The sequence below is a fragment of the Erythrolamprus reginae genome, chromosome 12 (genome assembly GCF_031021105.1).
Source record: "Erythrolamprus reginae isolate rEryReg1 chromosome 12, rEryReg1.hap1, whole genome shotgun sequence".
Classification (NCBI taxonomy): Eukaryota; Metazoa; Chordata; class Lepidosauria; order Squamata; family Dipsadidae; genus Erythrolamprus; species Erythrolamprus reginae.
In genome coordinates this window covers 9,295,001-9,307,751 of record NC_091961.1, presented here as the reverse complement: position 1 = coordinate 9,307,751, position 12,751 = coordinate 9,295,001, and the positions used below count along the sequence as shown (strand labels likewise).

Sequence of the window (12,751 nt, the reverse complement as noted above, 5' to 3'; positions counted from 1 at the left end):
ATTGTATTGGCAGTTCTGTGTTAGCAAAAACTTCAGAAGAGAAGGATTTAGGGGTAGTGATTTCTGACAGTCTCAAAATGGGTGAACAGTGTGGTTGGGCATTAGGAAAAGCAAGTAGGATGCTTGGCTGCATAGCTAGAGGTATAACAAGCAGGAAGAGGGAGATTGTGATCCCGCTATATAGAGTGCTGCTAAGACCACATTTGGAATACTGTGTTCAGTTCTGGAGACCTCACCTAGAAAAAGATATTGACAAAATTGAACAGGTCCAAAGACGGGCTGGAAGGTCTTAAGCATAAAACGTATCAGGAAAGACTTCATGAACTCAATCTGTATAGTCTGCAGGACAGAAGGAAAAGGGGGGACATGATCGAAACATTTAAATATGTTAAAGGGTTAAATAAGGTCCAGGAGGGAAGTGTTTTTAATAGGAAAGTGAACACAAAAACAAGGGGACACAATCTGAAGTTAGTTGGGAGGGAAATCAAAAGCAACATGAGAAAATATTATTTTACTGAAAGAGTAGTAGATCCTTGGAACAAACTTCCAGCAGACGTGGTTGGTAAATCCACAGTAACTGAATTTAAACATGCCTGGAATAAACATATATCCATCCTAAGATAAAAATACAGAAAATAGTATAAGGGCAGACTAGATGGATCATGAGGTCTTTTTCTGCCGTCAGTCTTCTATGTTTCTATGTTTCTAAATGTTCATACAAACGTTTCGTGATACGAACCTGGGGTTTACGATTTGTTTGCCTTGTCTTAAGAAACATTTTTGTTTTACGAGCCCAAGCCCGGGTGCGGGGCTCTCTTACTGCGTGTGCGCTCGCGTACTGCGTGTGCGCTCTCTGGCTGCCGCAGGGATTTCTCTGCCTTGTGACTGTCACCGCCATGATTTTCCATTTGATTACAGCCCCCGCTGGGATTCCGCACTTGGAGAAAGTGCTTTCGCAGCCGCTTCGCTGGGAGCGCTTTCTCCAAGTGCTTCCGGAACGCCTGTCCCACCCCTCTCACAGCCCCTTCGCTGGGAGCGCTTTTGACAAGCCAGCCTCTTCGCAGCCGCCCCTCTGCTCCAGCCCCGCCCCAGCGGATTCCATCGCTCTTGCCAGGACAAGAGGATAGTGGCAGCGGTGTCGGTTTCCTTTGAAAAGCAGCAGCAGCGCCGGGAATGTCACATACCCCCCCGCCGCCCCCGAACAAGGATCCGAATGCCGGCAGTAATGGGCAAAAGGGGTGAGTTTTGGGCTTGCACGCATTATTCGCTTTTCCATTGATTCCTATGGGAAACATTGTTTCATCTTACGAACTTTTCACCTTACAAACCTTGTCCTGGAACCAATTAAGTTCGTAAGATGAGATATTACTGTATTGCTTTTGAATTAAATGGTATATAGAAATTATTCCCCCAGAAAATCATCTACACAAATTTCCCCCATGTTCTCAGCATTGAGGAACATTGCCTTAAAACAGGGATGCTTAGATCTGGCCCATAGGGCTGCCCTGGAAATAGCAAAGGACCGACCCACAGTTTCTCTGCCAGTGAAAAAGAAGCTTGGCCCTTCTGCGCTCCGTTGTTGCTGGAAGAGTGCCAGGGCGGATCCCCATTATCACTGCTACCGATCCGCTGTGTGCACTACTTCACTTCTCCTGTGTGAGCACATGCCCACGTCCAGCATATTTTTGCTTCCTGCACATGTGCAGAAGGGTCAGAAGAAAATCTCATAAGGGCAGGCGTGCGAGAGATTTCAGCAATTTTTTTTGCTTCTGCACCCAGAATTGCAGTATAAAAGTATACTACAGTACTCAAAAAAATAAAAAAATAAAGGGAACACTCAAATAACACATCTTAGATCTGAATGAATGAAATATTGCCAGGGTGGCGAAGCAGGAAGAGTGCTGTACTGCAGGCCACTGAAGCTGACTGTAGATCTGTAGGTCAGCAGTTCAAATCTCATCACCGGCTCAAGGTTGACTCAGCCTTCCATCCTTCCGAGGTGGGTCAAATGAGGACTCGGATTGTGGGGGCAATAGGCTGGCTCTGTTAAGAAGTGCTGTTGCTAACATGTTGTAAGCCGCCCTGAGTTTAAGGAGAAGGGCGGCATAAAAATCGAATGAATAAATAAAATATTCTCATTGAATACTTTGTTCTGTTCAAAGTTGAATGTGCACAACAGCATGTGAAATTGATGGTCAATCAGTGTTGCTTTTAAGCAGACAGTTTGATTTCACAGGAGGTTGATTTACTTGGAGTTCTATTAAGTGTTCCCATTATTATTATTATTATTATTATTATTATTATTATTATTATTATTATTTTTCGAGTATTATTTTGAACATTATTTTTATTGCTTTTATTTATTTTGTTGCGTTGACATCCTTCAGTCTCGAAAGACCGTGATAGCATGCTCTGGATTCCCAAGAGCATGAAGCCTGGGTACGTTAGTATGTACACTGCTCAAAAAAATAAAGGGAACACTCAAAGAACACATCCTAGATCTGAATGAATGAAATATTCTCATTGAATACTTTGTTCTGTACAAAGCTGAATGTGTACAACAGCATGTGAAATTGATTGTCAATCAGTGTTGCTTTTAAGCAGACAGTTTGATTCCACAGAAGATTGATTTACTTGGAGTTCTATTGTGTTAAGTGTTCCCTTTATTTTTTTTGAGCAGTGTTTATTGCTTGTAAAATGAATGTTTTCATTTCTATGACCAGTACTTTGATTGCTACTGAGAAAACACTGATGCAGGAGGCTTCCTGGGCTCATGGAATATCACTGGTCAACTTCTGGGGACTTGAGTAGCTTTGCTAATTTGAATCACAAAAGGTGAGACAGAGATACAAAATCAGCAGAAGCCATTTTTTCTTAGGTTCTTTTTTTCTCCCACAGAGCAGAACAAATACATTGGTACCTCATCTTACGAACCCCTCTTCTAACAAACTTTTCAAGATACGAACCGAGTGTTTAAGATTCTTTTGCCTCTTCTTCCGAACTATTTTCACCTTACGAACCCAAGCAGCTGCTGCTGGGATGAAGGGGTTTCTTTTTTTCCCCTTTTTTGAAGAAAGAAAAGGGAGGGGCAGCTTGGAGGAGTAAAGATTTTGCATGCTTGCAAAGGCACTGAAACAGTGTCTTTTGAAAAAAGAAAAGGGAGGGGAGCCCCCCTTGCCTTTCTTCCTTCCCCCTCACCCTTTAGCCTAGCCTTGTTTCTTCCACCCGCCCCCTTTAGCTGCTCCTCCCTGCCCTCTGTTCGCCTCCCTTCTAAAGTTTGGGATTTTCCTGAAGGATTTGCACGCATTATTTGCTTTTACATTGATTCCTATGGGAAACATTGTTTCATCTTAAAAACTTTTCAACTTACGAACCTCCTCCTGGAACCAATTAAGTTCGTATGATGAGGTACCACTGTACTAGAGCGGCAAATGTTATGGAAAACACTTCATTGCAGTTCAAATATAGAAGCCCTAGAATTTAATTTCTGGTAAGATCTCCCCATCCTTGGTAAGCATTATCCACATGAACCTTGAGCAGGAACAAGCTAAACATGTAGATGCAACTTTTCTCGCTCAATTTGTACTGTACGTCCTGTTGGTTTAATTTAATTTTATTTTCCTTAATTCTCTTGGCGAGTAAAGCATAGAAATTCTCTTCCTCCCTTTTTTCTCTTTCCCCAAGGCCAGACTATGAACAATATGGGTGTTTTGCTTGGAAGAGTACATGCAGAATAATTGTTTTGCAGAAGAAACTTCCTTTTCCTGGGAGTAAATCTATAATAAAGCACATGACACACAATCTACTTCCCCATAAATGACAGCCACAGCCAGCTTTGTGAGATAATCACTTCCCTCTGCCTACCAGTAGGGCTGGAGGTAGAATTGCTTGGTCATTGTGCCATTGTGCCATCGGAGCAACATTATCCATAGATCTGTACGGTGAACACTTCACAGAAAATATACAATTTTTTGCTGAAAAAAATGTTTTATATCAATTTCTATGGTTTCTATGAATTGCACGTAGAAAACACTGCATGTGGAGCTGTGACAATATCATTCCCTTGAAGAAGATGGAGCAACTCCATCCAGTCATCTCATTTCTGGGGTTTGCTAATTTGCCAACCTTTAGCATCCATAGCTTCTTTATTTCAGCCATTGGGGTATCATGATACAAATTCAAAACTCCATAGAAGTCAATGGGTCCATTTTAACCCCTTTTAAGATGAGTCATAGATTGTGCAAAGATGCACAGAGAGAAATTGCGTGTTTACAAAGAAAAGAAAAGCCAACAAAACTCATCCTTTATATCAGTGTTTCCCAACCTTGGCCACTTGAAGATATCTGGACTTCAACTCCCAGAATTCCCCAGCCAGCAAATGCTGGCTGGGGAATTCTGGGAGTTGAAGTCCAGATATCTTCAAATGGCCAAGGTTGGGAAACACTGCTTTATATAGCAAAAGTCCTCAATTAAGGAATTTCCAAATCAGCATGTGAAAAAGTTCTATTTGAATCTCTGAAACCATCTGTTGCCACCAGTCTATTAAGACAACAATGACTTATTGGACCAGTACAAACAAATTTCTCACTTCTGGGTATTATAGAACGTGGAGTGTGACTTTGTTAGGTCTGCTGTGTGAATATAGCCATCCTGCCTCTTTATTTGGTTTCGGCACCAGATGGCAGCATCCAGGCCACCTTAACTGATCTAAAACAAATGGTGAGCATTTCTTCCTAGTTCTTGGATAAAAAGCCATCAGAAAATCTAAATCTTGTAGACTAGCCTGAGAAGCCAACACGAATCTTGAAGAAGGCGGTGGGAAGCCATTTCCACATGGTTACTAAGAACATAATGTGGATATCTTTGGAGAACTTGAGCCCATCTCAAGGATCTTTAAAATGTATCTACTATGTCTGAAGATGCCCAGTGTTGAGGTCATAACTGGTTGAGGAAAGATTTTCCCCATCTTTAATGAAAGATTAAATAATCTTCTATAAAAATCTCTCTTGAAAGATCTGCTGCCCATCAGTCTAATGTACATCATTTCCGCACCAAGCTATTTGCAGGGTTTTTCATAGTGGTATTTGGCAGCATCTCTCTCTCCCCCCCATGTTAAAGAATATTTAGGTTATTTATCTCTTGCTTCTGTTGTCATCATGACCTAAGCAATTTTTTTTACTCATTTGCACAATAGATACCACAATATATACCAAGGTTTTTGTTATTTGGACATGGTGGTCCCTTCATGCCTTTAAGGCCAGCCTTTGTCAGCTTGGTCATCCTTATTGTTTTGGACTACAAATCCCATCAGCACAGAGATACACATAGCTGGGAGAAATGTACTGTCTATTCTGTGCATCTCCAGAACACAAAACCGGACTTCAGTGAGGCTACAAACCTGTCTGGACAGACCAGCATTGGCTCCAAGTTAGACAGATCTTCTACAGAACTTCTCCAATGGAAGGTTGGGCAAAATGCATGGATCAATAGTGTCTCCTATTTGTTGCCAAATGATTAGACAAGCATGGTCCTTAGGGCTCAGAACTTTTTACTAGTTCTCTCCTAAAGGGTCTGGCAGCAGAAAGGACCTTCAATCATGTGAGTGATGGATTTGATGTGACCGTGTCATTATTTCTCGTTGGTTTACCATTCAGCATCTTTGTCTAGCAATCGCTTACTACAGCTCTGGGCTCTGCATCAGGTGGGTGGGGCCTTCTTCTAGCTCAGCTTGCAGCACAGAGCTCCGACCTCCCCTTAGCCAGAAAGAAAGGATGGGGGGTTGCTTGGGGTCTGTTGGGTTTTTCCGCCTGCCTCCCAAATCTGCTCGGTCAGCCTCGGCGACGTTCAAGCCTTGGATCTGGGCACGGGGTGGGGGCTGGGGGCGGGGGCGGGAAGCACCTTACGTTACCCACTCCAAACTCACCTTGTCGTTCAGGTTCTGCAAAGCCTCCTTGCCGGTGGATCTGCGGATCTCCACCTTCCTGCCGTGCCACGAGGAGACGGAGGGCGCGTCGGGTCCGAGGTGAGCCACGTCCCTCTGCTTGGCCACGATCCTACCGGTGGGCGAGCCGCGTCCGCTGGAGAGGGAGTCGAAGTCGATGGTCTTGTTCTCCAAGGAGCCTTCCACCGGGCAGAACATGCCACAGAATTTCTGCCGGGGTTTGGGGCTGCCGGAGCCCAGGTTTTTGAAGAAGGCTGGGACTTCTTCCTCCTCCTCGCCGCCGGGCTTGGCCACTTGCTTCTTCTCGGCCATGATTCGCCCCGGGGCACCTCTGGCCTCGCCCGGCTCTCTTTGGATCCTCTGGTGGAGACAGAGAGAGCGGCTGGAGAACAGGCCAGGCGGCAGCCTCCTCAGAAGCGGGGATGGGCAGAAGGAGCGAGAAGCGAGCCTTTTGTATTCCCTCTCCGCGCCTTCGTGGATTCCCAGGCAGGGTAGGTTGGAAAGGGGAGCCCGGCCACTCGGGAGACGCGAAGTTGGCAGGTTGAAGCGCCGGGAAAGGCGTGGAGGGGCGGGCGGAGATGGTCGGTGCAGCGCAAGCCGGCGAGAGGGCTGGGTTCAAGTTCCCAGCAAGCCGGAGGAGGAGGAGGGGGAGGGGGAGGAGGAAGGGGCGGGGGTTGTTAACGGGCAGGAAAGGAGCGAAGGGCGAGGGAAGGGAAAGGGTTAGAAAGCCCCACTCACTCTGCAGCAGAAATTAAGGATTGATCCGGAAATGAGGTGACGGTCGGAATTGGCGAATAGGACTCGGCCGAAACCCCGGCGCTCTGCAGCTCCTACAAGTGGTAGGGAGAAAGAGGAGGGGGGGGGGCGTGTGCGTGGAGGTGTCGCAGAAGCCGGCGCGGCCCCTTTTTCTGGAAGGCGGAAGCCTTCCCTAATTCCAGCCACACCCCACTCAGAGAAAAGCGGGCGTGGGAATCCTCGGAGCCCACGCCCCTCGGTTGGGAGAAGCCTCCTTTCGCGGACTTCTTCCCCCCCTCCCAGGAAGAGGGTTGGAAGAGGGACCCGATTTGGCCACAGGGGTCGGGGAGGGAGAGAGGGGTGGAACTGCCGAGTCAAAAAGATGGGGCGCCTCTGCAGTGGCTTTAAAATATTCCTCCCCCATCCCTTGCTGCTGGCCGTGGGAAGGGGGAAAAAAAACCACCGACAAAGCAAGGGAAGAGAATTCCTTGGGTGGGCGGGGGGCGGTGAGGAGGGGAGAGTCAATTTTCAGAACACAAAGATTTGACCTTGGCGAGACTGGCAAGTGGGTCTCTTTTGTGTGCTAGATAAATCAGCTGTTGGAAGGCACAATGAACCTGCATGTTTTCTTATGGTCACCTTGATCTGCCGTATATTATTCACTCCTGCCTTCCCCCAATCAGGTGCCCTTTAGATCGGTTGGAAGGGACCCCTACTATTTCACCACCCAACATGACCCATCAAAGTTGCCTGAAAACTCCAGGTCAAGGGAAGACAAATCTATTTTTCTAGACAGCTCTTTAAAGTCTTAGGGATGTATAACCCAGTGGCTACCTAATATCCTTCCGCACTAAATGCAGTATTGCTGATGTCCAAACCACGTGCTCTGCAATACCGGATTTTATTTTAAAAGTGGAATTACATTAGGATTTCAAAATAATTTTCTCTCTCTTTCTCCCTCTCCCTCTCCCTCTTGTAGTTTTCCCCCTCCCCTTTTATTTCACCTTCCTTGAGAAAAAACTCTGCGGAACTAAAAAGCTTGAACGCGAGTTTGTGACATCTGAACAGAGCCAAGTAAACGATTAATTTTAATCCATTCTTCTAAAGGCAGAACAGGGCTGCGTTTCCATATTGAGGACTGAGAATAAAATTACTCCTGCCCTGCACTCATTTGTGAATGCAGTCTTATTCAAACGTTGCCTAAACTCCATAGCCACTGGTGGACGAGTCAGCCCTCGTCTAGTTCAGTGTTTCCCAAGCTTGGCAACTTGAAGATACTCCCAGAATTGAAGTCCAAATATCTTCAAGTTGCCAAGGTTGGGAAACACTGGTCTTGTTGAACGAGAGAACTGTCGCTGTCCCTTCAGCACCACGCTTCTTTTGGAAGTGAGCACTGAAAAGCTTTTAAAATTTGTATTCCGCCTTTATTACTTTTATAAGTCAAATCAGGGTTAGGCAAAGTTGGCTCTTCTATGACTTGTGGACTTAAACTCCCAGAATTCCTGAGCCAATCATACTAGCTCAGGAATTCTGGGAGTTGAAGTCCACATGCCATAGAGGAGCTAACTTTGCCTACCCCTGAGTTAAATCAAGGCGGTGAACATACCCAACACACCTTCCTCCTCCTGTTTTTTTCCCATAACAGCCAAATATAAGGCAAGTACCAAAGTCAACCAACTGTCTTTCATAACTAAGGTAGACTAAAACTCCTGGTCTGCCCGTTTTTTGCTTGGTGCTTTAAGCACTAACACAAATTGGCTTTTGGTTAGCTATGAAAAGTTACCCAATCACAGCTATGACCATGGTTATCTTACCAAATACATGCTATGAGAGAGAGAATTGATCCTCCATTTTCTCTGCATGAAGAGGTCATTTCACAGTCATTTATCTCCATTAATTTTCTATTATTGACAAGGAGATTTAAAACTTTCCTATATTACAATTCCAATTAATGAACCTTTGCAGATTGCCATAAATATGAAATATATACTGAAATAGACCTGTAGTCACCGATTTTCTGGAATCCCCAAGATAAATTAGCATGAAGCACTGGGCACAGCCTTCACATAAGGTAATTCAGAATGCTGCGCAGACGTATTATAACTTTTAACCTACATCGTCTTATTCAAATGGATTTCCCCAAGCCACTTATTGCTATGCATTATTCATTATTTTAGATTCATGAATTTAAATTTCCAATCTGTCTCTCCCCACCACTTTCTCAGCCTCACCACCCCATAACATAGATATTTCTTTTTTAAAAAACCCAAACAAAATCCAAACCCTTGATTTTATAATGGGGCACAATGTATATATCAAAATAACGGCAGACCTAGGACAAAAAAATGTACAATTTTAAGAGAAAAGTGACTTTTGAAAAAAAAATGAGTTGGGAATGCACATGCATGTGCTTTGCAGATTAATGAAGAGGAATGCATATGGAGGTGAAACTTGTTCACCCTTACCTTCCCCCCAACTCTTAAAAAAAATTAGCACCGTGGTGTAATGGAGAGTTCTGTTGGTTCAGCTGTTTTGAGAAGACGGAGGGCAGCATATGGTCTACCAGATTCACAAAAGTCTGCATTATTGAAAGCTTATAAATATTAATAGCACTATTCGGGATAAGTAGTCAGTAGAATGGAGATTTCAAAAGAAAAGTGTTGAAAATAACATGTTTTGCAGAGTATAGAATAATTTTCATAGATCACCAGAGACAAAGCTTGGTTAGAAGCAGTGATGCCAAGGATGCTCTACACACAGTCAGACCTAAGACCAGGGAAAGATCTGTTGTAATTGTATCATTAAATGTTAATTCCAAAACAGAATATTCACAGTGAAAGGGATTCACAGAAGAGTAATAAGTGGACTTACTCCAGAAGTCAATAGAAAGTCAACCCATGTTAGATGTAATACAAGAAAGCAAAACTGAAAGCGAAAGACAGTTATAAAAAAATTAAGAAGTAATAGCTAGAAGTGTATCAAGTGCTCACAGTTCAATATATCTTGGCGGCAAATCACAAGCTACAAATATGGTTTTTTTTAAAAAGGCTGCTTTCAAACTGAGAGCTTTATACTATAGGCTGTAGCTACTCCACCTTTACTCAGTGGGTGCTCATTAAGTTTGATGTGACTGCAAGCCTTCTGAGGTATCAAAGTACTCTTAAGTAGAACTTTATTTTAGAAGGCTCCCCTGTAAATCCAAATATTTCCCCTTTTGAGATTCAACTCAAATGTGCCATCAATCATGTCCAGTGGATAGCTGTACTGGTGAGACTAAGTATCATCAAGGTGACTGTTGAATCCCATCTTCTTTAGTTTTATCTCATTTGAGGCAAGTACTGTACTATTTAACTCAATGATAGAAAAGACCATGAAATGCATGTGATTTGTCACATTTTGAATCCAACAAGGTAATGCATGCTATAGGGGAAAATACTATTAAGTCCACAGTCTCATATTTTGGACTATGATATGAAGAATAAGGAGGAATGTACTTCTGTTAATTACACTCACCAAGAGCAGCTGCTAAGAATAGAGGTGAATCTTGTAAAATAAGCCCTGGTGATGTAGGGCAGTTGTTGCAGCTAAAGTATGTTTAACAGATGCTACTCGGATAAGTCATTGCATTTAATGGATCTTATCTCAATTCTAACGGACCAAGTTCCAATGAATTCAGCGGGTTTATTTTTGTCTACGCACTTATGGAATTTGGATGTAAGGTATTATCAATCCATATGTGTCATATGAGAGAATTTGCACCAATGAAGGTCTACAAATCTAAAGAATCAAAACTTAAAGCACACTGAGAACAAGAAGCAGTGGGTGGAAACTAAACAAGGAGAGAAGCAACTTAGAACTAAAGAGAAATTTCCTGACAGTTAGAACAATTAATCAGTAGAACTACTTGCCTCCAGAAGTTGTGAATGCTCCAACACTGGAAGTTGTTAAGAAGATGTTGGGTAATCATTTGTCTGAAGTGATGTAGGGTGTCCTGCGTAAGCAGGGGGTTGGACTAGAAAACCTCCAAGGTCCTTTCCAACTCTGTTGTAGTAGTAGTTGTTGTATTATTATTATTATTATTATTACTACTACTACTACTACTACTACAACATTTTTACAAGTGTTTAAATACCAGGCACAAAATTTTAGAACTGTGCTTCTAATTACATTATTGTATTGCCATTACTTTTCTATTATTTGAGTTGTTTTGTGCTTCCATGAACTTTTTGTCAAATTTTTGCAAAGATGTTTAAAGGAAAAGACAACAGGAAAATCAACAAAGGGAAGACATGAAATTCTTCACTTACCTTACTGTTAAGGTGTCCATGAGCTGTGTATGTGAGTGTTGTGCATTTCATTGTATAATCATTTCACAGTCAGACTATAGGAACTTCTGGCCATTTCTTTTTAATGCAGATATGTTTTCTTTAAAATTCAATTTTATTTACAATCCTCAATTTTCCTAGTGAATTTCCATAAGAGTGGAAAGGCTTAACTCTACTTTTCAAGATCAACCAAAATAATTGCCACTACGTGTGACAGCTATTGTACCTGGGTATATTTTTTCAGCTGCATGGACATCATGATAGTATTTGGTTTATGAAGTTGCATTGATCACTGTTACTGGTTCATCGTAATGAAATATGGTAACTTAATTTTCTAGAGAAAAATATGTGGAGTTATTCACTGGTTAATGGACAGATAAATGCATAGATAGAAATAACTTTTCTAATTGTTTTCTTTTTGTCTCTTTATGGCTGATACTTGGTTTGAATGTGACATGCATAAAAAGCTGGCTGGAGTCGTTACGTTTTTACCATATCCACGTATTCCCTTGGATACGTGGATGAAAACAACGAACTTCATCCAATGCATCTACTTATAACCACATTAGTGGGGTGAGATGGCCAGAATTTACAGTTCTAAAATATATTGTTTAACTGCTCTGCATTCATCAACATGGTGGCAGATAGAACACAGTAAGATCTACAATAATAATAATGATAATGATGATAATAATTTATTAGATTTGTATGCCACCCCTCCCCGAAGACTCAGGGCGGCTCACAACAATTATATGTGCTTTTCCAATTATATGTGCTTTTCCAATTATCTTCTATTTTTCTATCTTCTATCTTCTATTATATGTATTTTCCAATTATCTTCCAGTATTATATGTGCTTTTCCAATTCATCTTCTATTTTTTCCTAAAAAAACAGCATTTATTATTACCCACGGAGCCTACTTAGTCACCTTGGGCCATTTGGTGTCATCCCTACTAAGTAGACCAGACCAGGAAGACAATTCCATAGGAAGGCTAAAACTATATTTATGAAGACAAAATTGTGCAAGTTTGATTATATTGTGCCTTTTTCTCTTTCAGTGAACCTTGTTGCCTGGGCAACTTCCAAATGCTACCTCATTGTTATGGGCTTGAGAAATGCTTCAACCACTTTTGGTTAGGTAATGGTTTCTAGAAGTTGTGAATGTTCCAACAATGGAAGTTTTTAAGATGATGTTAGATAACCATCTGTCTGAAGTAGTGTAGGGTTTCTTGCCTAAGTAGGGGGTTGGACTAGAACACCTCCGTGGATCCTTCCAACTCTGTTGTTGTTGTTGTTGTTGTTGTTGTTACTACTACTACTACTACTATTATTATTATTATTAGTATTATTATTATTATTATTATTATTATCATAATCAAACAACAGTAATATACAGTAAACGAGATCCAAATGCTGGACTTCGTATCACAGTATCACAATTCGAACTCTTCCCAAACATCTAGGAGTGCGTGATGCATTTTTGTATGGTGCGCACAGATTCAAGTATGGGGGCCTTTTGCAACTGACAGATGGTGATTTATTGGTGCTACTGTTTTTCTGTACTGTGGCTTTAAAAAAAACCATTAGCCACACTGGTAATCTTAAGATTCCATAAGAAATATTTATTTGTAGACAAAGATGTTTTTTAAAAAAACACCATCTGTTTTCTTCTTCTTCTTTTGTAATAAGGAATTTAATTCACAATAAATAATAATAATGATAATAATGATAATCATCATCATCATCATAA

The 12,751-nt window shown here is 42.0% G+C and overlaps 1 protein-coding gene across 1 annotated transcript in view; it reads right to left on the bottom strand.

Annotated features, from left to right (window-relative positions):
- The window catches only part of DPYSL2 (dihydropyrimidinase like 2), a 162,356-nt gene extending 155,647 nt beyond the window's left edge, over nt 1-6,709 (bottom strand). Inside the window, exons 1-2 of the mRNA XM_070765804.1 lie at nt 6,680-6,709; nt 5,924-6,301 (exon numbers count right to left, since the gene is read on the bottom strand). Of these exons, the coding sequence (XP_070621905.1) occupies nt 5,924-6,253 (330 nt within the window). The 5' untranslated portion in view covers nt 6,254-6,301; nt 6,680-6,709. The remainder of the gene's footprint in view (nt 1-5,923; nt 6,302-6,679) is intronic.
- Nucleotides 6,710-12,751: the final 6,042 nt, after the last annotated feature.